The sequence below is a fragment of the Sander lucioperca genome, chromosome 1, assembly GCF_008315115.2.
Source record: "Sander lucioperca isolate FBNREF2018 chromosome 1, SLUC_FBN_1.2, whole genome shotgun sequence".
Lineage (NCBI taxonomy): Eukaryota > Metazoa > Chordata > Actinopteri > Perciformes > Percidae > Sander > Sander lucioperca.
Window position 1 is genome coordinate 32,020,996 of NC_050173.1, and position 27,827 is coordinate 32,048,822.

Genomic DNA, 27,827 nt, shown 5'->3' on the forward strand with positions numbered 1-27,827 from the left:
TTTAGTCAAATAATCAGTTTAGTTTACTTAAAGCAGAACAAGAAAAATCTAAATATGCCCGCTGAGGGGCCACATTCAGCTCTAAACGTGGATATGAACGTGCAGAGAAGACTGAAGTAATTTTATTTATCAGTTTGCATGCTGTACAAAATTATGATAAAAACTAACATTTGGCCCCAAAAACATGGCATAATTACAGTTACAAATGGTTCTCATTTTGATAAAGTTAGTAACGTTTTTACTTTTGTGAGCAAAACAACCAACTACAAACCTAAAAATTCCAATCAAAGTCACATTAGTGAAGTGCTATGGAAATCAGGTTTCCGAGTGCTGCCGAAAGACTCAGATAGCTGGTTTGGGTGAACCTGGTGCCACTCAGCCATAGTTTGCTAATCTTTCTGGGTTAATCCAATGGTTGTGTTGTGAATAATAAGATCCTCTACATGACCCAAAAGGCTTCATATCCTTAAAAATACAGAACAGACAGTGATCTTAATATATAATATTGTATAAATCAAATAAAACATTCGCTCAGTCAGCATGCCTAGAAATAAAGACAAAAGAATAATAATAACTGTAGTCACCAGAGTGCACTGGTTTAGGCATGATTCTATCAACACAAATGTAGTTTTAGAAAGTTCACAAAAAAATCTGTACAGCACTGTGAAATATCAATATGATATATTTTCTGTAATTCACAATTTTGTAAACTTGTATTTAATGCGTAACAAGACTTCTAAGACAAGCAAATGACTTTGGTGTTCTGTAGCTACAGGCTCAATAAAAAAGAAAATGTTCAAATATAATATTCAGCAAAAATTTTGATTTAATTCCTGTTCTTCAAAGCAGCCCAGACAAACTCTTCCCGCTCAGTGTTCACAGCGGTCTTTGTCGCTAAAGAGCAAGAATCTGTTCAGACCACCCACTAAGGAACCCAGGTACGTGGTAACATGTATGTATCATTAAAACTTTAATTTGAGTGACTATAAAGTGAAATATAATCCCCAAAATATACTGTATGTGATGGCACTGATAAGAAAAGGCTCTGTATAGATGTAAACTAACCTATTTACTCAAAATGTAACTTTTACATGTAATTTTACGGACATCCACAGAACGTTTCATAAAACAAAGTAGTACAACAAAGGCTTGGCACTTGCTACAGCTTATCCAAGTCTGTGAAAATTCTTGATCGGTTGAGAATGTGGAGAATGTGCAATGCGGTCCAGTTTCTGAATAAGTCCTCCCCAGTGGGTAGGCATGTCCACTAATGATAGAAACAATGGGCAAGGCTCTGTCTGTTTCCCTCTGAAAAATGTGGAAAGCTGAGTTAAAGAAGAAGAAAAAAAACATGACTCTCAAAGGATGTGTCCTTGATCCGTTGTTTTGTTTGTCCACTCTTCTTCGCTGCTCTCTCATTTGTTTCCCATGCTGTCGTGAGAAAAAAAATGCTCAAGGCAATTTCACCACCACCACGCAGGCGCCTGCCCTGCCAATGTTGAGAGGGACCTCCTACAGGACGACAGAGAGGTTAACATGCAGCTTCTCATCTGAGGCTGTCTTCAAAAAGAATCCCATTTGTACGAGGGTTACAGAGACAAGACAAAGCAAGCTATAAAATATTGATAGGATTGAGTGACTTCAGCAGATTTATGTTCCCAGAGGGTGTTAACTGGAACCCTGATGTTAGATGTAACCAGTTCTGGCAAAAAACAAGTTACAATTCCATTAAAAGTTTCACCATTTTAAAATGTCAAAAGTTCCCTATTTTTATTTATATCTAAAACAATATTAATATATTATTCAAACTGTGTTGTGTAACTGTGATAAAGGATTGGTTGATGTGATTACCTCAGTCCACTCATTGTTCTGTGCATCGTAGGACTCAACAGTGTTCAGATATGACTGACCATCGTATCCACCCACAGCATAAAGCCTGTCACCCAGCAGACAGACACCCACAGCGTCCCGCGGAATGCTGAGTGAGGACACAGTGGTCCACGTATCCGTCTTTGGGTCATACCTGTAATTGCAATATTTCGATTGTTTTTGCATTATGGTCGGTATGGTGAAAAAAATAGTTTTTTGTAAAAGTAATTTGCATGAATCTCAAGAGGAAAACAGTGTCCCATCCCCACTAACTGAGATATCCTTATGTTTCCCCTCTTTAATCACAGATGTCTCCTTTCAGCACACACAGAGAGACAGATTAAAACTTAAAAGTAAAAATTGTCTCTTGGACAGCAGCTGGCCGCTGCTGGGTCCACAGAGAGCTGGACTCATCAGTGAAGGCAGAAGTTGCTGCTAAGATAGGGGAAATTATGTCACATTATTTGATTTACTTTCAATGATTTCTAGGTAAAGAAGTAATTTACTACTAGTTTAAAGCGGCCTCATGCAGTTTCCGCTTCAGTTTTATGCAAAATAAGTCAAATAATAATGTGACAGAATCTGATCTGCAATCAGGGAATTGTGAAGTATTATGTATATAAACTAGATGCAACTACAGTACCAATAACACCATATAATAGTATTTGAAACAGCCATAATCTCACAAATATGTGATTTACTAGGCACAGATATACTTTAAATTATATATTGTTATATATATATATATATATATATATATTGCTTAAAGTGAGTAAAACATTTGTGACTGTCTGTTAGAGCCATTTTTATTTGTTTTCTAAAAGAACTACAGTACAAGGTGTTTGAGTTTTAAATTATGCAATCACGTCCATCAATAGAAACAAACACAGGTGTGACATGTTGTATTTCAACCAAGTTATACGCTAAAAAAAAGTTTGTTTTCGCTGTAGTTTTTTACATTGAAGTTATTTTGAATACTTTGAATCCATACGACGTATGCATCAAACTAGATCAACAATCAAGTCCGTCCCTATGGGCTTCCATTAAGCTTAACTACATGATGGAAAGCCATGACGCTGTTTGATCTTGGAGACTACTACATTAACAATACAAGACGCTAATCAACTACAACAAGCTCAATACAAATGATTCAAAATGCTTTCCAGTGAGTAAAATCATTGTTTTAGAGATCACTGAACTGCTGTCACATGCTGACTGAACCCAGAACAAAAGATTTCAGACAGTGCTAAAGGAATATTTGTTTACATTAACTGTCTGTTCTATTTAAGAAAACTTTTGGGAAAGTAAATGGATGTTGAAATGAAAAATGGTGGAAAATATAAAGCTGAAATATATAATTGTTTCCATCCTACAAAAAATAGTTACATATATTCAAACTAATCTGTAGGGGTATCCTTGTTTTAGTTCTATTACCACCACTTGAAGCTTTGACAAAAAAAAAGTTTTCTTTACATACAAAATAATAGGAAGCACATAAAAATGTGGCGTACTTTGCAATCAAAAAATTGAGAAGGTATTCTTTGCAGTGAATTGTTAGGTGCTGTACTGTGAGTCACATCAGGTTCATAATCAGGATGATATTATGGCCACCAGATGGAGCCAGATACTGTAAAATAAAACCATGTGCGGAAACTATGATCTATAAAAATAAAACCATGTGTGGAAAGTATGATCTCTTCAATTGAGTATCATAGAGGTATAAAATAGACATGTCTCCAAATGCAGGGTGGGGAAGAAGAGGAGTTTGTCTCCCTTTTGTTCTTACAGCCTTACAGTTCTTACTTGACTGCAATCCAAAACCGCTTACGAAACATTTTTGGGTTTGTGTGTTTTCTCCAGAGAAGACACGTTTACAGACCTTTCAACACAATCGGAGAGTCTAGAACAGTGGTTGGAGGCGGGGGCATCGTGTCCGCCTACGGCATACAGGAAGTTGTTGTACGTCGCCACACCCACTCCTCCTCGCCTCTTGGCCATGGGAGCACACATGCTCCACTTGTTGGTGTGCGGATCGAAGCATTCCATCGACCTCAGACATGAGCTGCCGTCTCGACCACCTACTGCAAACAATCTGAGAAATTAAACAAAATGGGTTCAAAATCTCAAACATCTGACATGTACATACAGTCCTAGTGGATCTGGCGGGAGTAGCTCACATCAGTTGTCAGATGTTTGTAAAAAATAATGACAGAACAGTGAAAATGTGACACATTTTGTAAGATGCAGCAGTGAGCAATGGATAGCATTTGTTCAAATGCCCTTTCCTTGAGAGTGTTCTCTCCCAGAAAGATCACAGCAGTGTTTTAAGTGATTGTAGCTCACAGGCCCAACAGCAAGAAAGTAGAGGCTAGGGAAACAGTTTCCTTGTTGTCTATTTTTGACCTAGATGCAATAATAACTCAGCATCGACTTTAACACTGAATACTGGATGTAGCCAAGCAGCAGTCTCTTTCCTCCTCTGGCACACAAACATATTTAAATTAGGCTGAGAGTCGGTCTGTTCTTTGCTTAATTTACTTTCAAATAGTGTTGTTAGGCATTTAATACATACAAATACACAAAGTGTTTTGCTTTATAGAGTCTAGATTACACTGTATAAATTACCACACTGATCAGAACAGCCTTTGCTGTGAGCTGCTGACTACTGCAGCCACAAAGGTCGATTCTGCATTCAAGAAGTATAATGTTGTCAAACTATTACTGCACTTCAGCTTTTCCTGGACCACTGCACTTTGAGTTAGATAACCATGTCTGTTATTGCATGCTCTATTCCATGTCATGTGTTACATTACTGCTGACCAATTTCCAAAGCACATTTCTTTATTTATTTTTTATTCATTTCAGTACAGTCTGTAAATTTCAATTTTCAGACTATTTAATGTTGGACATAAACATAATCTCTACTTTCCTCTATTTTTCTTATTATTATTATTATTTTTGCACGAAAACAACAGATGGCATATCTTATTAAAATAACCCATGGGCATGATGTCCATACTTAGATTTCAAGTCTATAAACAAGGTGACTTTGTAATAGACATGCAAAAAAATGCATGGACCCTTGGTACTGTGGTCATTGTAACACTGTAATATTTAACTTTATAGCATTTAAAAAGCAAACTAATATTTAATGCAGAGGGGGCCCTTTCAAAATTCATGCACCACCACTGGCATTCCTTTTATTTTTACTATTAACTGCTCATACTCTTCTGTCTCCTTAGTGGCTTTACAGATGCCAGTGACCTCGACCTCATGATATTTCAAAGTAGCAGAAATATAACAATATACTTTGTCTCAAAGTGCAAGGTTGCACATTTTTAGCATTAAAATGTCAGTAAGTTTGATAAAGCAACTTACTTTCCATTAAGTGCTGTGACCCCCATGGTGCTCCGTGGAGTTGACATACTGGCCACGTAGTTCCACTGTCTGGCCTGCGGGTCCCAGCGCTCCACTGTGTTGAGGTAGCTCCAGCCGTCGTGGCCTCCCACAGCATACATGGGGCCCTCCAGCACAGCAATACCTACACAGATGGAAACAAGAGATGCATATTACTCAAAATAGGCTTGCTTTTTTGTAAAAGAAGAAGAAAATAGAAATTGTCCCATTAGATGATTAATGATACCTAGAAGAATTTGTGCTTCCTACTCGTGTATTAATATGTGTATTTGTATATGGTGATCGTGGATAATCATTGAAACAAAATGACATTTCCAAATCAACCTCTTGTTTTCTTTCAACAGTTCTTAGAGAGAGAGCTGAGGCAGGGGTACGTTTATTATTTCAGAACTGGGCAGAGTGAGTGATACGGCTGACCAAATCTATGCAGAAAACAGGAAGACTATAAAAATGCATTGTTATTCCTCATTCCCAAGTCACAGAGGAAAACAGTTTCCCCCGCAACATTGTAAAAAGATGTTTTAACACAATGGATTTTTATATTACCATTCTTATTTCCTTTGGTGAGAGTTCAATTATTTGGTGGGAACATGAGGGCAAGACCACATTCACAGAACCTCGAATGACATAAACACTGTCAGACATAAACTATTCTCGCAGTGAGACTTCCTTTTATTACCGACTGGTGGCTTTGGAATAAAAAATAAATACTTTTTCTTGTCCTTACCCATAATGCACACAGCAGGAAATGGTTGGGCAGGGATGTTGGTAGACACTAAGCTCAAATATATTCAGACTCAAAATATGTATGCCACAAGCAAAGCAGCAAGAGATATTTGCTATGGGAAAGATCAAAGTCAACACAAGAAATCTGTACAGTGTGATCTCCTGGGCCGACTGATACCTCCGACCACAGTGGGTGAGCGAGCTGAATGCTTTGACAAGATCTCCCTGTTCTGTTACCCAGACCTGTTTCAACTGTGAATCAAAACGCTTCTGATATGAGATTTATTGGGCAGGGAAGGGTAAGGAAGAGCAGGGCCAACACAGCCTGCCAAGCTTTGATAGGGAAATGGGAAAATATCAAAGATCTATCTTAAAAAGAAATGTATGATTTTTCTTTTTTTTTTTTACAGCCACCAGCTGTGACCCTCCTGAGCATGCATCCTGCAGTTTTTAGTGTTTCATAACATCAGGTAGCCTGACCGAGCTAAAATCTCAAACCTTGAAACAGTTGAAAGAATTGTGTTTTTATGGTCAACATCCTCTGAAAGCATAATAATAAAATAAGAAGGAACTAAAATATCACATATCAAATGTGGACAGAGAAACTATGAGATTGAGAGCTTTGAAATAATTTTCTTGATGACATATCGACCTGAAAAGAGTCGATTAATCAATGAATCATGATCAGTTAATCATTTATCAAGCAACAATACCAAAGATACACTAATCCTAGTTTCTCAAATGGGAGGATTTGATGATTTTCTATGTTATACATGATATTGAACTAATAGACAAAACTATTAATCGGTGAATTGAGAAAATAATTGGAAGACTATGTGATCGTTAGTTGTAGACCTACTGACATATTAGCTGCTCGAGAGAAAGTTTTACAAAAACAAATTGTTTAAAATGTGACTATATATTTAGGAATGGCAGGGTGGTTCTTATGTGATTCACTGGCAAAAGCAAAGCAATGTTTTTATGCCCAAATTATGAGATTATCTATCAGTGTGTTACTTTATTTTTAATGAAATACACTCACCAAGTCCATGTCTGTGTGTTGACATGGGGGGCATGGTGGACCACACTTTATTGATCGGATTGTAGCACTCCACCATGTTGGATGTCTTGAGTCCATCTCTCCCTCCGACCACATACAGCTTGTTGTCTATAACTGCGACACCAAACTGGAGCCGGCGTCCGTTCATGACTCCAACCTGGACCCAAGTGTTAGTCCGCAGGTCATACTTCTCAATGGTGGTGGAGCCTAAAACCACAGCAAATATTAACAATTTAAATAAACTGCATTGCTGTGCATTAAAAACTATTGCATACGGGCCATACCTTTGGTAGCATCCATCCCTCCTACAGCATAAAGTGCGCCCACAGTGGACTTTCTAGGTTTGGTTCTTGGGCTCTGAAACATGGGACGTCTCTCAGGCAGGAGATGGTACTTCATGGCCTCCATCAGTAGCTTTTGGCATTCCAGGTCGTCAGAGAACATCTTGTTGTTTTCAAGATCTGCAAGGAGCTACATTTCAAGGAATCACATTAATAGACTACATCATAAAATGTAATGTGTAGAAAAAGTGCCAAATGTATACTGTAGCTATACAAATCGCTTTTGAAGACATGTAATGAAATGCCTGTTAATCCAAAACCAGGTTAATCTCATGTAGAATAAAGAGTGAAGTTTTAAATAACATATAATCTCATGTAACTCAAAGACCCTTGCACATAAATAGATCTTTAGATGTGGTAACAGCAGTCTTTAAAGTCTTTAAATAAATACATGATTAATACTTCATAGGGTTTATGTTAAATGCAGGAAATGAACATTTTCATAACCATTTGTAGCCACAGTGGTGATATCTTGTATCTGTTTGGAGAATGTCTCACCAAATCTTTTGAAAAATACTTCTTGAACGTCTTAAATATCTAACCTCAATATAATATTGAGCCCACACTGCAGATTGAAGCAGTTGCTTTTAAAAGAGAACATTTTTTACGTGGTTTTATTGAATATTTCACCACACATTTCATTTTCATGAAATAAGGTTTTGTACATAACTATTGATTATGTTATGCCTCCAAGTAATGTCAGTGACACTACTCTGCTCATCTTTTCAGTTTCTACTCAATACAGTACTGGTTTTGACGAATACAATGATTCATTTCTGTTGTTTATTTGCCTCACAGCCAACAATATCTCTCCAGTCAATGGATGAGCTATGTTATCTGTTAGATCATATTTTCCACATATTCTTTTATTCATGAAAACTTTTTGCTTGCAGACAAGAATGTTGTGGATTGTTTTCTGTTCACCAAGTATACAGTGAAAAATAAAATACACGTGATTTAAAAAATATGAATGTATTAAAATTAATTTAGATATTTTCATAATTCAGATCTGCCAAGAATTGCTTAGCTGGGTTTGATGTTATGTAAATTAGATATGACAAAGTTGTAAAACAATGCTTTTTTTCTCTGAAATACAGCATTCATAAAACATGAGTTGCAGTGTTTAAAACAAGCTATGTATAGCCTAACAATGCATATAAAAACTCATGTGTAGTTGTCATATTGTCAGTTGGATTTATCACAGAGAGGGGAGATTTTTTTTTCTTCAGCCCCCAACCTAAACAAAGTGCTTATTGACAATGCAGTAGTTCATTGCCTTTCAGTGGTCAACTGGAAGACTGAGGGTGAACTGAGTGGTTCTCTTGCAGTAAATGTATGGTACTTAAATCTGAAACAAGTAGCCGATTTATCAGTTAGTAGATCGACTTTCAAGCTAAAGTGCTAAATATTCCCTGGTTCCAGCATCTCAGCTATGAGGATTTGCTGCTTTCCTTTGTCTTATATGAAAGTAAACTGAATGTCTTTGGATTTTAGACTGTTGCTTAGACAAAACAAGACATTTGAATTGGGCATTTTTCACCTCATTCCCTGCCATTTTATAGACAAAAACGACTGAAAACCTGTATAAATATTAAGAAAACATTTGTGAACAAGTGCACTATAAATCGAGGAAATAGTAGCAAAGTTAAAAAATGACACCTTCTTTTGACAGTGAGGACACGGGAGGCACTATTATAGCCTATGCCTCAGCTACAAAGTCAAGCCAGAGCACAGCATACGATCCTTATCATACCTTTTCCTCAGCCACCACCTCTACCCCTTTACCCGCTATCTCACCTGTGGAGGAAGAAGAGGCAGGCGGATGAAGGCAAGAAGCACCCCGAGGTCCTGTTGTCGATGCTGGACATCGTACCGCACCCACATCATCAAAGCCTGGAAGATGGTCTCCTCATCGGGGACGTTGATCTCATCGCTGGAAAGCAGCTTAACAATCTCAGCCGTGGGGAGCAGCAGGAACTCCTGGTTTTGAATGACCTCCAGGAAGTGTTCCTGGAACACAGAGCAGACATGTAGGAGGCAGATAATCATCAGTCATTAGCCGAGGAATACGTTTAGTGCAGCGCTGTGTGTGTGTGTGGTTGTGTTTCTATATCTATGAGGACCAAATGGCACAAGGACAGAGAGGTAAAGAAAAATCAAGGCAAATAGATAGAGGATGCCAATTTAGAGGTCTCTATCTACAATTTCTTACATAACTGACGGTGGAATACTCTCCATTTCTCACAAGTCTTGAATGAACAGATGAAACTGTCATCTGTTTTACTTAGCTCACTAAATAAGTTGATCCACACAACAGCAGGATACAAATCAATCTGGCATAAAGCATCTAAAAAAAAGCCTCTTCATAAGCTTATACAACATTTTTGCTGCTGATCGTACATTGCACCATTAAACCATTATAAGCCTTTTAATGAGAAACAGAAAGGCACTGCACACCAACATTACCATCACACCAATGCAGTGTCCAGCTCTAAGTTTTGTGAAAGCTGTTCTCTATTGCCTTTCTTAAGATTGATCTTCCATTAACTGGCCAGAAGCCCAGGCGATATTACAGCGCTGCATGGCTACCTACCTCTTCAAGGACATTGTCTCTGGGCAGCTCCATTAGAGATGATGCTATATAAAACACCCTGCCACCTCTACACCTCTACAGTATGTTATATCCAACATTTAAACACATGAAAGACATACAGAGCAATCCTTGGCCATAATCACACCGTGATTCCTTTTTGAACAAGAAAGCTGAGCATTAATTATTGAGCTGCCTCAACAATTAGAAGGTTTTAAGAGCTTAACACAGACAGCCTTAATGAAATGAGGGACATCTATCGATCTGTTGTGGTAACACCGAGGGAGAAATGCCATCCAACTCTCTGACGTTGCTTTAGACCAATTATTTGTAATTACCAGTCCCGAACAACTGACAACAAAATTGAAAGCTCAACCAAGTTTGTTTCATTAACATTTAAAAGGATGTTTTCAAATGCTGGCAAACTCATTGTTGGGTAAATTGCTTGGAAAACAAGATCAGCAGGAGAGGATACTAATTGATTTAACTATTGCAAAAGAGTAATTGTGTAATAACAGTGTTTTCTGAGGAGGAACGCTGATGTGTAATGGGAGTCAGACTGGGAGAATTACTTTTCAAGAACATTTTGATTATCATCCAATTTGCAAAGGCTGGCAAAGAAAGATTGCTATATTTGGTTTTGTTTCTAAATTGGGATTCATTCACAAAATCAAATATCTGTAGTATTTATGTATGTAACTAAAATAAAGTTTTATTGCTGGAAAGAAAAACTGTCATCCGAAACAATAACACAATACATTTTTATCTACTGCAACATAAAAAGGGCCACTCTCTCATAATAGGAAAAGGATGTCAGAGGCGGATCTCAGCTGCCATGCTCAACCAGGAAAAACAAGCTTATCAAAACACAACTCGCTCCACTCACAACCCAGAGGACGGACTTCCAGGAAGCCCACAGCTCTCGCTGCTCATTACTGAAGTGATTGAACGGGAAGTTGGCCCTCTTGTGCAGTTTGATGATTAGATTAACCTCCTGGTCCTGGAAGGGGCCTATGTAAACAAGCTGAGCAGATGTCCTCTAGGAGATAACGCCTGCCTCATGCAGTCATTTCTGCATGGCCAGCAAAACGTTATCTGACAAACATGTGCATGAATCTTAATCCAATGCAAATATCCCTCGCAGAAATATATAGAAATTGCATTTTCACAAGTCTGGCAGAGCACTAATCAATGTGAAGCATTGTGGTATCTCGTACTGACAGTCACATAACCAAATTAGATAAAGTGAAAGCATGAAACTGTTCAATTTCTATTAAAATGTGGACGTCACCCATTTCTCTGCTTAAATTAGATTATATAAAAAACCAAGACACTAACAGTTTCATTCCTTACAGGTTATGACAAAACAGAGGACGGTCACAAATATTCAATGTGTTATGTACAGTATACCAAGCCATGATTTTCTATATACAGGGAGAGAGAAATATATATATTGCATTCACAATAATAAGAGTTGATATAAGGAAAAAGGCTCAGATTAAATCCTGTCAGCACTTTAGATTATGTGGAGCAAGGTTCATTTGATTTACTACAGTGTGGGTTGCCTTTCAAGTGAAAGTACATATAGTGTTAATTAAACTAAATATTTAAATACTTGTGTTACTGTTATAGCTTTCATTACCGAAGATCCCCTTGTGTATTCATGCAATGAAGAGTCACTTTGAGTGTGCGATCTCTTCTTACAAAATAAATAATTTAGCCCACACAGCCATGTAAATGTGGTTTACATTCTCCCTCCTACCATGGTGTAGTTATGCGCCACATTAAGCAGGTCCACGCAGCCCTGGGCGTCTGCAAAGGAGCGTATTCCCAGGCAATTGGAGGGATGAAGCTGTTTCATCAGGAAGTTACAGCAAACCTGGATGACTTGTGAAAGCTGGAGGAGGCAAGCTGCCGCCAATAAACTCTCAATGGTCTCCTCTTTCAGCTCAAGGATGCCTGCAATGTCAGGAGGACAAGCAAAATATATTTTGATGTCACGACTGGAGGTAGCCATAATGGCAAACACAGTGGTTGGAGAAGTATTGCAATCAAACTAAGTGGATCAATCATCATTATGTTAACTTAAAACTGTGAATATTTCCAACAACAGCACTTATCAAAGAGGATTTGTCCTGTAAAATAAAGCAACATTATGTTGAAGTGCTGCCCGGTCAGTCAGCCCGGTGATGAATTGCCTTATTGATCCATTTTAATCATGCTGCATTTCAGAAGTCTCATAACTACTTACAAGAGCTAGTGAACGTCTTTACGAGCACTCACCAGTGTATGCGAAATGAACCAGGGATCTGAGGGCCTCTGGATCGACTCCCTCCATCTTGATCTCCTCCTGCTTTGCCTCTCTCACGTCGCTGGTGAACATAGCAGCAAAGTAGTCCGACACAGCACTCAGGACCAGTCTGCCATAAAGAAAACGCAGTGAATTAATGCTCTTGTACCCGTACATTAGTTTGCATGTCTATGGGAAATCTATATGATTATTTTGAGTGGTTAGTGAATCAATCGTGAGATGTGTTTCCTCAAATGTAGCTGTGCTTCACAAGAAAAGGGCATATCTTCAGTATACTTCTATCACATTGTTCTGTCGGTGTAATAAGTTTGTGTAGTACTGTTTCTAACAGGGATTTATACTTATTGTGTGCTTTAACACCATTGGTACTGTTCCCTCGACATTCTGTATAACTCCACTTTGTCGGTGTATGATAAATGTAATCATCCCACATACGTCATGTTGCTAATAGATACACTGGTCAGACTTCTAATTATGTTAGCTCATTTGTCTAGCTCACATAACACAGTGGTTGATTCATGAAGGAAATGAGAGATATGGCGATACAACAAATTGACATTGAGTGACACAGTCCAACAGTCTACACCCATATTCCCATAGTGTTGTGGTTTCTAATATTTATGTTATGGCTGTCAAAATTAACGCAATAATAACAAGTGAAAGCAAATTCCTTTTATCGCCACTAATTTTTCTGATGTGAGATTAACTCACACGCGTTCTGTGATTTGGGCCTCAGGCCAGTCCGTAGCTTGGAAAATCGGGAAGCGATGCAGCAGCAACGTTGTGGATGGCTAGCAGAAACAAACCTCTTTGAGCAGAAATGGATAAAGAAAACGGTCTTTTGAATGGCAAGTTCAGTTTTAAAACTCTTCCATATGGCTCTCTGGAGTACGTTGAGTCTCAAATACCACTTGCTGGTCAAGCATGTGGCTGATGCAGAGAACCCTCCTCCCCCTCGCCAAAGGCAGGCCACGCTGGATAGTTTGTAGTAGTACATTTAGAAAAGATAAAAAAATTGTGATTAATTTGCAATTAATTGCGAGTTAACTATGGACAATGTTGCAATTAATCGCAATTAAATATTTTAATCCATTGACAACCCTAATTTATATATATATACTTATTATATTATGTGTCATTTATTTTGTCTAGGCATCATCCCTGATTTCCTTGCTTGTGTCCTAAAACCAAATATAAAGCCACATTGAAACAGGCAGTCAGAGAGCTGATTATTTCATCTAGGTCAGTCACTGATACTTATTTCTCTCTCTGTGGAGCATTCTGGTTTCTGCTTCATGAGTCTGTCTGGATGAACTAACAAAGTGAACACCATGCCTCTCTGTTCAATTTAACCATTTAACCGAGGGCTGCATGCCCAAATATTGACACCTCCATGTACTGGGTCACAGTGTTCTTCCACAGCGCAAATGTAATGTGGAAATAAGGAAGGGCAGAAGTGTAATTAGGGCAATGTGCATTTTTTAGATGCAAACCAGTGAACATGGAGTTTGCATATCTTTCCTGACACGTAAAAATCAGAAGAATCTTGCTTTGCATTTCAAAGATTATTCGATTATTCCTCAGCTGTATTGGAAGAGCTTCTGTATGTCTTAACTTAAACCGATGCAGGGGTAATTAATGATATCAAAGAGGACAGAAGCACAAACACCAACCTGTGAGCAGGTATCTTATGATCCCCTGCTATCAAGAGGACATCACACAGCTGCTTGTGCTGGAGGTAGGTCTCCATCTTACGGAAAGTTTGTTCTGCATGATTTGTGGCCTGGAAGAACTCATCGGAGGAGTTGGTGTTCATTCTGGAGAAGGTGCTCAGAGCCAACCTGTGAAGGAGAGGAGAGATGTTCTATGACTAAAAATAGGACCAAAGCAAAGGACCATGTCTGCATGTCTATAGCATCTTAGCATTCCTTTGTTGCACTTTTCCACTTTCTGAACATTTGGGCATTGCACCGGGAGCCATTTGCTCTTCAGAACATTGTATGTAGTCTTTTCTAAATAACCACAAGAGCACTCCATGTTTTGTTGCATTAAACTTTCCCCCTATTTATTTTAGAAATAGACATTTGTAAGAAATTGTGAGCCATGAGCAAAAACTTCACTTGATGGGGACTTCATAGAACTAGACACTTCAGGTGAAATAAACAAGGACCTTTTAAATTAGCAGCAATTCAGCTACCAGTCCACCACCATACTTTGGTTCGTATGTGGACTTGAACCAGCAACCCTCCATTTCCTAACCCAACTCCCCTACTGACTGAACTACTGCAACCCCCATTAAATTAATTTAGTAATTTCCCCAACTGTTGCCTCTCCCTGTCCACTATCATAAGTTTGAAATACAAATAATCACAAAGCTGCACACAGAAAGATAAGCAACAAATTATTGAGGACACAAATAAGCTTATTTGGACACATGAGACTCCTGAATCCTCTATTCCCTGTGGTGTATCTGCATCTTTCTTGCCACTCTAAGCTGAAATTAAAACGGTTATGGACTAAACTCCGTACATAAGTCGATAACGCAACGCTCCAACTGGGCCAAGTGAGCACCACAATCTATGCAACAGTTTTCCAGACAGAATTTCCCTGTGGCTGTATGTGTGCATGCCTTTGTTCCTGTGTGCATCTGCATATCTGTGTGAGCATGTTGGTTTTCTAAAGACAGGGACTTATCAAGTGAACAAGCCTGTTCCTCACAGCATTGTGGCGAGGCTGAGTCCCTGTCCCCACGGGCTGCTAGATTACATGCTGTTCTACAGGCACCCAAGTAATCCCTCAGACTTGTGGCGAATAATACATCCCAGACACTTTGGTGTCCTTCACAGAGCAAGTCCACTCATTGACATTTAGGGTTGTTTGTTACGCTACATAAACAGACCCAAGCCGCCTCTCTGAGGGAATTTACTGTCATCTCACGGTCCTGCGGCTGTGTAAAGACTGATTGTGCTTAAGAAAAAATGTCAGCGCTATTTAAATCAACACTTTACATCCCCACTCATTACCACTCATATGCTGATATGAAAGCTGCATAAACTGGTACAGTTTCAGGTTTGTCAATACAAATGAACAGAAAACCCTGTAATGCTTGACAGCACAATGTATTGGCACATACTAAGATTGATAACACAGGAAGGATGGAGGGGGTGATGGCTCTTATCGATGTCCTGATTAACACACTATTAGAAAGTTTTTTAGCCGAGTGTGTGACTTTCTCCTCTTTGATAACCAAAAGCAATAACATTTATCCTCTGGGAATTGTTTATACTGCCCTCCGGTCACTGCAGTATCCTATAGTCTAATCTTTATTGGGAGACTTTATGCTAAATGCGAGAGTAATTTATTGCCCTGTCACAATAATTCCCCACTGACTCTGGAGTCTTGGAGAGGAACACCAAACAAGACTGAATAAGCAATGGGGCCGTAAAACTGAGATGCATTGCCTTTGTATTGGCACCAAGGCATGCTGTAAGGATTTTTCATGCCTACCAATCTCTCCGACACTAATTGCTTTGCTATCACATTCCAGGGAGCAGTAAATTTCTCTGTGAGGTATATTTCGCTTTCAGTAGAGGGTTGGATCATCAGAGGTAAAGCCCAATTTATTGAGGCACTAAAGCCCCAGAACACCTTACTCCAGAGAAACTGCTGTAGGGACATTGCTGTACATCACATATTACTAAGCAATTCATCGAGAGTCACAGAGCCTAACAGGGTCTATAGATTTCTTTTGTGATCTACAAACTATTTCAATGTGCCACCTTGAATTTCTAGAACAGTGAGAAGGTAAATTAGCCTATATGAATAAGAATAGAAGATAACAGTATAAAATATAGGGCTTCTTTTTCCCATCCCACCTAACAGTACACATGACGTCCTTCTTTAGTGAGCACACATCATCTGAAGTCTCATCATTTGCCCCTAACACCGTCCCAAAGATATCACACCACAATGTGACTGATGGACCATATTCAAAAAACTCTAACGAGCTATTCAGGTAAGGCAGAGGCTGTATGGTTAGGAGCCTGTTTTAAGGCTGTCCTACTAAAAGTCCATATGTGACTTTTAAGCACAAGATACAGTGCTGATATAAATAACAGACACTCTTTAACAATAATAGAACAGAAACTGCCCTCTTAAATGAATGGTCGGACAATTCAAGATGTGCTTCCGTCAGCCAGGATTAGCCCCTAGCTGTAAAGGTTATGAGACACGTTACTGAAAATCTCAGTCTTACTCCAACTGTCAACTTCATCCCTCTGCAAGAGGGAAAGTCGTGCCTGCCTGGGCCAAATGGGAAATGTCTCTTTCAAAATGAATTATAAAAGCCATTTGCCCCAGAAGGCTTCTGAGAAGCTTGGGTTGGGTTGAGAATCCAACAACTCTGACAAAGCCTCATGCAGCACGTGCCAAGTCTATATATTCCATGAAATCTTTATGCCTCGGCTTTGACAGTCGGTATTACTGTCATTCGGCTTTGTGTAGAGAGAAATATATACACTGACTGTAATAACTTGATCCCGGCAGTGAGGCTGAGATGATAAGAAATAGATTTTCCTCTCTGCATTTAACTATCTCACCGAGGCCTTGCAACAGACATTCTTCTTCTGATGCCATTGTTATACCGGACATACTTAATATTGATAATGATGAAGGAAATGGAGCTGCATCCAGGAACCATGTCTTTTGAAATCTGTTCCGAATATGGGCCCTTTATGTTAGAGAGTGGAGTGGAAAATTGCCACTGCTATTAACAGAAATGAAATATTGCCTCCTTATAGCTTTTCCACTCAGCTTTCTCCAAAACCGCACACGTTGTAAAGAAGTGATGGTAGAGAAGTCATGTCAGCAGAATGTCTGCAAAAAGCCAATGAACATCTTAGGTGGCATACCAGTTCCTGTTTTGAATATTAAGAAACTGCACCAAGAGGAGTTAAATCTAGCACAGTGAAAATGGAAAATCATCAGTAGAAATATCTGTTCTTTTAATAATGAAAATCTCCATAATTGACTCGCGCACATACTGTAAGTAAAATATCTACTTGGAGACACTGAAGAATAATGTGCCAGGAGATGAATATATTTCAAAATAGAGATTACATGTTTCCTGTTGTTAAGCACAGCATATTAATACTGGAACTGCCTTAAAACAAGGTACATGTATGGTATATTTTAATGCTGTGTTAAATCTTAATTCCATGTTGAGATTTTCCTATTCATATATTAACTGTGATTACAATGCTGAGTTCCACATTGTAATTCTGAGGAATTTGGTGTAAACTGTGTGTGTATGTGTGTGTTGGGGGTGTCCTGTAAGTGAAAAATGTGCAGATCTTAGCAGAAAGCTCCTCACTGCTTTGCTGATGGCAGGTTAACTCGCATAGTGTATGACTGTTGGGTTGTCTGTAATTTATTTACATACCATGTTAGTGGGTAAACAGATTAATCCACATTATTAAAGCAGTGGGTTGCATTTGGTCTACTGTATATATTAGATATTTATAGATCTAGATCTTTAGACATATGCTTTTGCAACCTATCTAGATTGGTGGGCTTAAAACCTTAAGACTTAAAAGTCTTATGTAATATTTTAATGTTAATTGGGGGGACCCTAAAACAGGGCGAAATATTTTTATTTTCCCCAATGTTATTATATATTCTAATCATGCATTTTACAGCAAAACCTACTTCCTGCTGTTGGATAGGATTTAGTTTATTTTTTTCTCTACAAGATCACATATTGAGCTTGATCATATTTGTCCATGCCTCTATGATTCTTTTTTAAAGCAAATTACTGGACGTGAGTGCCTCAGGACACTGATGAACAAAATCATGGCCCCTACTTATAGTGCCCGTGTAAAATTCATTGAAATCTGTGTCAGGGATTATTTTTCTTTGAATTAGGTCCATTTCCGAATTTGAACAGAAATGACGAATGTGTCCAGCATATAATGCTGCTGTATCTCTTTAAGCCGCCTCTGCAAAAGGATAAGGAGGAGCTACCAAAAACTCTGGCTTCCATCTGAGATGGCCTTGTTGTGTACAGAATGCTGATTTGGCAAAGTTAAAGAACGCACAGAATCATTTATATGCAATCACAAAATCTCCTACACCTGTCATTTTGAGATTACAACAGATATACTGTATTTTGCAATTTACAGCCTCCTAAGGACGCCTCCGCTGGATGTCACACGCAGACCGAGAACCTATAAGCCTTGTGGTGTTATGAGGCATCCAACAAATATCTGAATTACTGCTGTTGACAGGGGGAGAGGTGGTGGTATTTCTTTTCCAAGGAGGAGAGGGAATTGAGATATCATTCAAACTTAGAGCCCGCTGACTCAAGCCTCTGTTAGTGTTTATGTGGGAGAGGTCAGGGTTTCCATTCCATTCAGGTTAACTTCTGTCATATATTCTCTGCCAATGATGGGGAGAGGTAATTTGGATGAGAGTCATGAGGACACAACAAATATACAATATATAGATTACTATAGCGCATTAGGAGCAAGGGTGGAAAACAACATGGTATTATCTGCTACTTATTTCACTACATTTTATTTAACAACAATGTAGATTCGTACCAGTCAATCAGAAGAGAAAGGTTAACTTAATCCAAAATAAAAGCTAACAGAAAGAGAATAATCATACCAACATAGATCAGCTATTGCCTTTGCTCCCAGGATTTTTTCTTCCAACTGTCCATACTGAACTGGGAAGAAGAGCATTTGGAATCAGTTGCAAAACCACCTGAATCTTCAGGGGCTGGTTTCATTGAACACATTTAAAGTGATGGAAGAAAGACTTGGAAGCCTGCACATCTGGCTGTAGATGTTTTGATTATTGAAGAATGTCTTTTGATATGTTATAATTCTGTACTTTGTTGTGTCTCAATTTTAAATTGTTATACGCCTACAATTTTATGTCTGTTATTTGTGCTGCTCATGGCCAGGACACTCTTGAAAAAAGTTCAGAGTTTTAAGAGTTTTAATCTCAAAGAGTCTTTTACTCCTGATTAAAAAAAAAAAGATTAAATAAAATGGAGAGAAAAAAATTAGTCACTGACTTTTGGAATTATCTTTGGTACTCATGGCACCAGGCACCACGCATCTAGAATGCGCTACAAAACTTCATTAACTACATAAAATATAAAGACAAAGATCTGTTTCATCAGCTCAATGTTAACGTTTCCAAGAATCTTTCTAACACATGCATACCCGTGATATAATGTGAACATATGCATTTATGATTTTAATATTAATATTGGTATTATTAATATTAATACTAAACATCAATTCTTAAAATCAACTTTGTCAGTTAGTTTAGTTTGACAGCTATCTTGAATATTAATAACAAAAGTGAGAAACCAAATCAATGAAAGAATAGAATAAAGTGATGGGAAGGATTTTTTGTAGGCATCGTGTGAATGAAACTAATCACTGAGGGGCTTGTACCATAACATGACTGACATATATTTTCCAGCTACAGGGGAACGGCTAAAACTTTTGTATTTTTCACAGCGAGCAGAACTCAGTTCTTCATTCAGCCTGAGGGATTGTGACAAATTACGTGTCAAGGATTTATGATGTGAGACGTAATAAGGCCACCCAGCTGGTGGAGTAAATGAATGTGCATATCTCAGTGACATCCACACATCTGTTTAGCCGCCGAAGAACATGCAAGCCATAAAGTGTCACACAGTCACTGGCCTAATTCACTGTGCAACTTTGTACATCTACAGATGCAGTGCTTGTCCAAACATTCCAGCAACTAGTCCTTTACAGTTATCGAGTGACTGCATTTCCATTATGTACAAACTTGATTGAAAAGTGGCCCCATGCCACACACAAGTGTATTTATCTGATAACTGCTTAGGTCAAACTCATTTTTCCAGCCTTTCGTGCTATTTGAGCCACTGCAGGATCAGAAAACACAATTCCTTGATTTAATGATTATGTACAACAGGTGCTGACAGAGATTAATTTATTTATATAAAAGGAGGAAGTGATGGAACTGTTCTTGTCGTTTGGGTGGTCGCAGTTTGAGGGGGAAAAATAATCAAATCATTAAAAATGTTGTATGTCAGATTCCATCGCTGATTATCTATTTGATAAATTGATCACTACAACCAAGTACAGCTAAGCCAAGGATATATTTTATGATCTACCAGAGCAGAACCATTTTAATATTTCAGTATCATTGTCAAAATATGATGGCTGTGCTGTATTTTACATGGCCAGCATGAACTCAAGGTCCCCCTTAAGACCCAGAGAGGCACATCTTTTATGCATACGCTTTTCACATTCTGGGACCCCAAAACATGAACATCTGCCAATTATACCAACACAAAGAGCAGAACGTCAAGCTGATTCCAAATCTGTATCTTAACTCTTAAGAATAATTCATGTTCTGTTCAGGAAACTTGACCGGCCAATGCACGTGGCATTCATTTAACCTACATTGACACATTTTTGGCTGTAGACAGAGATTGTGTATTTAGAATTACCTGTTTAACTATGGTAGCTCTTTCTCAAAACAAAGGGACAGGTTCACTTTCATTGTTCATTTCATCACCAGGTGCATGGAACAAAAGCACACAGGAAAGCTTAAGGACCAATCACCTTAGAATGTCATAGACAAGATAAAAGAGAGACTTGGTCTTTTCATCCTTGATGTGAGGTGCTTTTAGTGTTCTGCCAGACAGCACACACGCACGCACGCACACACAAACACACACACACACACACACACACACACACACACACACACACACACACACACACACACACACACACACACACACACACACACATTCTTTCCTGAAGAAAGACGTATCATCACAGGGAAGAAAGAAAGGGGAAAAAAAACAACCTGGAATGGGTGGGATTTATAGCTGTAAAAACATGTATGACCTGAGAGTTTTGCATCAGAGTTTGTGAAAAGATATTAGTAGAAAATAAATAAATAACCTGTGCCAGCCACTACCTATGATAGCTTTTGGCTTATAAAGTGGTTGTAGTGGCAGTCTAGATAATTCATGTGATTGCTCTGCTTCCTCTTTTTATAGGTCCGGTACGTGTTACGTGATGTGATGGCTCTTTCCCGCCATTCATTTTTAACTCTATGGAAGAATGCATTAGTGTAATGTGTAAAAACTAAATACTCTGGAGGAATCAGGCAAAGTCATACAGTGCATGTAATCTGGACCACAACACAGACAAGGGAGGTAAAAAAAACCTTCCACTTTCGGCCCACTGAATAATTAAAAGGATGCTTTATTGGTTTATCCTGCCTAACATGCTGTGGACAATGAGAGTGAGCTGTCCCCAGGTGAGCAATGGTGTCAGGTAAACTGGAATATGATAGTTGTGCAGATAATTTAATCTTAGCTTAATTAAAGGATGTACATGCAGGGTGTAAGTACAAATATTGAATGAAGTGAAAAAGCTATAGATATACTCTTCATATATGTATGTATTTAGTCTCAGAAATGTTGAAAACTGATTTTAAGTATGGGTGTTAGGTGCTAAGTAAGCAACACGTTTAAAGCAGGGTTGTGCTCATTTTTCCTGATCACAACAAAACATTCTTACTTTTTAATCCTGGGGTGCTGCCTCAGGCGTCAGACTTTCTCAATTAGATGCAGATTTTATCTAGCAGCTAAAATTTCACTATGAAATGTAAGGTTGCCATGCCTTTCCAAAATAGCATCCCATAATCTGGTTTCCGCTAACTGAGCATATGCTATGCAAGGTGACTGATTTGATGCCACAAAATAAATCTGTGTCTCTTAAGAATCTAATGTCTCCAGACAGTCATACCTCTCTCTGGCCTCAATGTCTGCAGGTTCCTCTGTGCTGTTCTTCTTTACATCTTCCTGGCCAGTTATGGCGTCCTCCTTCCTTGTGGTGCTGGGTGATGAGCTGCTCTTTGGAAATTCCTCGTTGACCTGGAGACCCTGGATGGTGTTCTGCTGGTGGTGCCATGATTGTTGACCCGCTCTGACATAGACGGGTGTGGGCCCTGGCGTCGGTGCCAAGATGCTGCGGACCGGGCTGTTAGTCTTCCGTAGTCCTCCAACGCCTCTTTCCTTTGAGTGACTCTTCAGCCGGCCCTGGACAGGAGTCCCTCTGTGGTCCAGGCCATCCTGCTGGATGTAGCCTCCCACCCCACCGCCGCCTCCACTGCCAGCCGAACCTTGGGATGAATGGCTGAACCAGCGCCAGCGGAGCCTGAGGATCTGCTTTACGTCAAATTCCTTCTTCCCTGACACAGACATCCTCCTCTGGGTTTGGAGACGAAGGTAATGGTACGTTGAGTCCCCAAAAACATGGAGAGCAGAGAAGAGAAGAGCCTTGATTTCAGTCCTCACTGACTACAATGTGCCTCTTCTCTTCCGTTATTGTCTCACTACTATCATGACCACCCCCTCCTCCTTCTATTACTCCTCCGTTGTTCTTTTAGTGGAGATGGAAAGCAGTCCTCTGCAGCTTTTGTTACTGTGCCTGAGACTACTACCCTCCCTCCAACTCTCCCTCTCTGTCTTTCTCTCTCTCTTTCCCTCCTATGCTGCTGCTGTTTCTGTTTGCTGCTGCTGCTGCTGTGCCGCTGGAGCTGAGTTAATGCACATGCATGATCCACACTCCCTCCCTTTCGTCTCCCCTGTTTCGCTTTCTCTCTCTCTCCCTCTCTGCTTGTCTCTCCTCTGCACACACACACTCTGAGAGATAGACATATATACTCAAGAAATAAAAATTAGAAAATCTCCCAAGCCCTGCCCAGTCCCCTCTGCTGCTGTTCTGTATCCTTGTGTATGTTTGTGCATATGATAACAGGGCTGCCTGCTCTTGCTGCGAGGGGGAGGTGGGGTATCACGAAGCTAGGATGATGAGGTCACACCTTAGCAAAGTAAATCACTGCTTGCTCAAGTAGGGAAAGAAGAAGACTACAAACTACACTGTACTATCAGGACTATTACTGTATAGGAAGATGTAATCCATTAACGTATGTAGATACTCATGCATGCTCATCTTTAAAGAAAAAAAAGCAGGATACCTTAATAATAACTCTCATAAATAACCAAAACACACTCTTCAAGGCAAGTGAAATCTATCCCACACTAACACACATCTGTGCAGTCTGCTATTCTCACATCAACCAGAATCCCATGGGGGAATGTCTCAGTGTATGTAGCCATGCAGAAAAAAATATTCTCCTTCAGTCACTGTCTTGAAAGCCCCATGCAATTACAAGTGAAAAACTACATACTGATGAACCGTCAAGGTCAGTAAGCTGCCTCTTCCCCAGTCAGGGCTTTAGAAAACTATCTTTTGCATTTCAAAATTAGATCCTGCTTCTGCATAAGGTTAATACTGCTCCATGCAGGTAATTCAGATACCACACCTTAACTGATACTTCAAAGGCAAAGGGACAGTGGAACAGCACACCAGGTAATTTGGGGACATTTGATCAATGCTGATGGCATCACCAGCATATGAAAAGAGTATGGTGGTATGCTGTAGGGCAGTGTGTGTCAACTGCCGGGCCACGACCACATAGTGTAGGTTACCGGGCTGCAAAGATGTTTTCTGACAAGAGCCATCATTCACTGTGCAGAATGATGTAGGCTATATGAAGGGGAACATTTTCTCTGTGCTCACCTCTGCAAGTGATGTTCAGATTAGTTTATTAATTGCACATATACACTACACAAGTATAAAAAGACAGTAAAAATTGAAGAAAAACATTGTGCAGGAGAGGTTAGAAGCCAAAAATGTTGAAATTCGATGCCTGCACAAACACTGGAGAATGGACTTTGAAGTGGAAGAAATCTTGTGTCTGAGACATTTGCATATTCATTTTTTTAAAGAACGTCACCCACACAACACTCTTTGCCAGATTGCTGGTCCCAATATCCAAAAAGGTTGAAAACCCCTGCTGTATGGGTATGATGTCTACACTATTGGATCTAGGTGTTTTAAGTACTTTACTTTGATCCAGTTGTCAAAGGAAGGTCTATATGCCCATGGGGCAGGTGGTAATTTGATTTAGAAATGGATTGTTAACCATGAAAAATTGTGAAACACAACAAGGCTTATCCTACCTGCTTGATGTTGCATAGCATCTGGTCAGGATTTATGGATTTCTAAATTGGATTAACTCAATCAATGTTAATGTCCAGCACCAGAGCTCCCTAATGACACTATGTTTACATGATTCTATATCTGTAAATTGCAATGAACTTTTATTCCTGTGAAAAGATGAAAATAAAATGCAGAACGGTCTTTCTGTAGGCTACTCGCTCCTAATTTCCATTTCTATGACAAGGTGAGAGGAGGACCTTGCACTCAAACTGCTGGAATTCAATATTGTACAATCTCTCATCCACCTCCACAAACCTCCCACTGCAGGTTTGGATGAGTGGAAGCAACCAGCTATTGTGTCCATTACTAGCTACCTAAACCATAACTGCCTATGCTATTTGATGGAGACAGGCATTAATCTGACCTTTAAAAGATATTTAAATATCTTCCACTCACAGACAGCACATTGCCTCCATTCTCTGATTATAAATAACATATTAAAGGCCAAGGATGAAATGTACTTTTTATTTCCACTCACAAATGCTTATGCCTCATTGACAAAGTCATACACTGTAAGTGTCTTACAGCAAACTAGCCTTTAACCTGACTTTTACTTTAAGTCTTTGTGCTCTTCAGACATGCCAAACAACACAGTAGAGACTAAGATTATGATTACTACAGAGACAAGGATTTTCCCACAACTCCAGTAATTTTAAGATATACGCATTATAAAAAGTCAATGCATTATTCAAATCAACTCTATGGTAGAAACTACAGGAGGTTGAAAGATTGCATGAAGTGTGTGGATCATCCTTTGTTTATATCCATGTTTATGCTAATGATAGAATGAGAGTGGATGAGCTTCACATAGTATTTCACAGTCAAGAGGCAAAACACTGAATTATTAATAAGAGCTTTCTCTGCATATAAAAATACTTTACATTGCATTATATTATTAGTTAGCACAAAAGGACCAGCGGAAAGCAACTGGTCCCTGCTGGGAATTCTGATAATTAAAGGAGTTTCTACACATGTTTTGACTTTGTGTATCTACCACATCAACGGTTTAGTGGCTCTAGGGTTTCCTTTGTCTGTAAGGGAAGCCATCTTGATTTGCTGTGCCTCAGACCTTTACCTTTTGACATTTCCTGTTTCACGACGGACATAGTGATCATCTATAATGTCATCAATAAATGCTTTCTATTACTTAAAAGCAGCAAGGCCTTTGGATGTACAGTATTTATTGATCACAAGTTTGAGTATGTTGCACACATTTTTATGGTGGTGCACCATATGATGCTATAACCACTAAGTGCCATAATAACATGAAATACATTATCTTTAAATGTACATACAATTGTGGTGTTACTAATAACCCTCTGCTGTTCTACAACTAGAATGGGACACATTTTACTACAGGCATAAATATGTAAATAATAATGTTATTGAACTGAACAGAATCATGATAAGGAATATGTATATGAGTCTGGGGATTGAACTGACAACCTCCCGGTCACAAGTTCGCTTCTTTAACCTTTAGGCCACCACTGCCCCCGTTATTGCTGAGGATGGGGTTAATTTTGTGACTAAACAAGAAGCCTTTTAAATCAAATATAATCTGAAAGCAGTTTTACAAAAACATCATCTTTGCTGCATTATACCCCAAACACATTCATTATAAAAAATGAAAGGAAGCAAAAAGGGTGATTTTCCTTAAATTTATCTCATCAGTGAAAACCCAGAAATTAAACAATGTTATACAAATCCTAAATAGCTTCAATGCATTATCTACTAATACATGAAAATGGATTCTAAATGAAACTCCTATTATACAAAGAATAAATTGTGTATTTTAAGGACACTATCTTTATGTCTAGGAGGTCTAGGTGTATCATAATAATAAAGGCCTATTAGAGTGAGATATGATCTAATGTATAGTAACAAGCCATTACACTGGGTAACCTCTTATTCTTGCAGGAGTCAAGGACACCATCTGGCTGCACTCCGCATGACACATGAGATGTCAGATGTCAGATTGGTGTGGTAAACCACATTATCATCCAACATCGGCGTCCCCAGTGAACATACCTACGTGCCTAGACGGCCATTCTTTGAGTGTGCAAGACAGGTAGATATTTTTTTGCTTGCACAAGCAATCAAGCTGTAAGTTAAATGTTTGTTGTATTGTTATAAACTATATGGATTGCTAGCCTTATATATATGGAATCAATAAAAAGCCAAGAAAACTAATTTTACATTGTATTGACAAGGTTATTCTGTGGAGTATGTGGGATACAAGCATTAAGGGGAACACTCTCCAACCCTCAGCTACGAATAAAATATCCTAGCATAAATATCAACTAAATGCTTCTTCGAAAGATGAAGGAAAGCCCTTGCATGTCAAATTTAATGCTGGGTTAGGATGGGGGGTAGTGATATTTCAAATATAATTGAACATTGTCCATATTCATCTGACTAACAAAAGTATATAGCTCAGCAAATAAAATGCAATGACAAAATCAACCACACACACTAACAGATGCTTGCCGGCACTTGCACAGCATGTACAACTCATAAATACGATACACACACAAATGGCGTTTTGAAATTTCAGAGCAATATAAAATAGGCCTAGACTAGTACTATCAAATGTAAGACTAATTACTAATTCCTCGCTGTAACATCCCTGACCTGATATGTCCATGACCAAAGTGCAGAAACGACTCACAAAATGCAGCCTTTTGCTCACTTTGGAGGTCAGGGGGGACAAATTCAAAATGTATGAGAAATTACGTTTAGTGTTCCATTTATAGCTGAACTGGCAGACAAGGTTACTGTACCTCCTGAATCTATAGCATAAACGTTTAGACACATCTGATCGTAACCAAGGACATACCATATCCAGAATACTGACCAGAGTTATGCTACTGGTTAAAGTAAAATCTCTTTCTGGCAATACCCTCATACGTGTCAATTTACATAATAATCAGTAATTTCTCTTCTTACCTGAGAAACCGATTCTAACTGTTAGTCCTCAGCATTCAAACATTGGAATTATCTTCTAAAATGGATGGCCAATGGAGGCGAACCGCATGTAATCCAATAATTTACACATCCCAACTGTGCTGGACTGCTCCAACATTTTCTTCTCCCGTGTCACTCTTTCAGCACAAAATTGTTTGCCTCTCCAGAAAGGAAGGGGGCACTTTCCTCTTTTAAAGGAAACTCCTGATAAGTTCCTTCCTCTGCAATACAACAACAATTGCATTCAAGCAACCAGCAACAGTGGGATCACATCCTGTGTTTGAGGCAAAACACCGCTTTCACAAAGCCTTACCCTACAAGCCATGTTTCTGTAACACTTGTGTTAATACTTTTTAATGTGAGCAATCTCTTAAACTGCTACCTGAAAAAA

At 38.9% G+C, this 27,827-nt stretch overlaps 1 protein-coding gene across 2 annotated transcripts; it reads right to left on the bottom strand.

The window, feature by feature from the left end:
* On the bottom strand, window positions 1-27,625 carry klhl4 (kelch-like family member 4). 2 transcript variants are annotated; one of them, XM_031303395.2, is made up of 12 exons: window positions 27,419-27,625; window positions 22,151-22,614; window positions 13,988-14,155; window positions 12,287-12,423; window positions 11,766-11,962; window positions 9,211-9,423; window positions 7,357-7,543; window positions 7,055-7,279; window positions 5,248-5,410; window positions 3,749-3,961; window positions 1,852-2,023; window positions 1-1,512 (listed from the first exon to the last, which is right to left on the bottom strand). In XM_031303395.2, the coding sequence occupies exons 2-12, from the start codon at window positions 22,606-22,608 to the stop codon at window positions 1,453-1,455; spliced, it is 2,193 nt and encodes a 730-aa protein (XP_031159255.1). In that variant the 5' UTR covers window positions 22,609-22,614; window positions 27,419-27,625; the 3' UTR covers window positions 1-1,452. The 2 variants fall into 2 exon arrangements, with proteins under 2 accessions (XP_031159255.1, XP_031159256.1); XM_031303396.2 differs by lacking the exon at window positions 22,151-22,614 and having other exon boundaries at window positions 27,419-27,614.
* Window positions 27,626-27,827: the final 202 nt, after the last annotated feature.

Coding starts and splice junctions, on each gene's coding strand:
- klhl4 (XM_031303395.2), bottom strand. CDS start 22,608: ATGTCTGTGTCAGGGAAGAAGGAATTTGACGTAAAGCAGATCCTCAGG. Junction 3,962..5,247: donor GTCACAGCACTTAATGGAAA/GTAAGTTGCTTT, acceptor TTAATTTCTCAG/ATTGTTTGCAGTAGGTGGTC. Junction 2,024..3,748: donor CTCTCCGATTGTGTTGAAAG/GTCTGTAAACGT, acceptor TTGCAATTACAG/GTATGACCCAAAGACGGATA.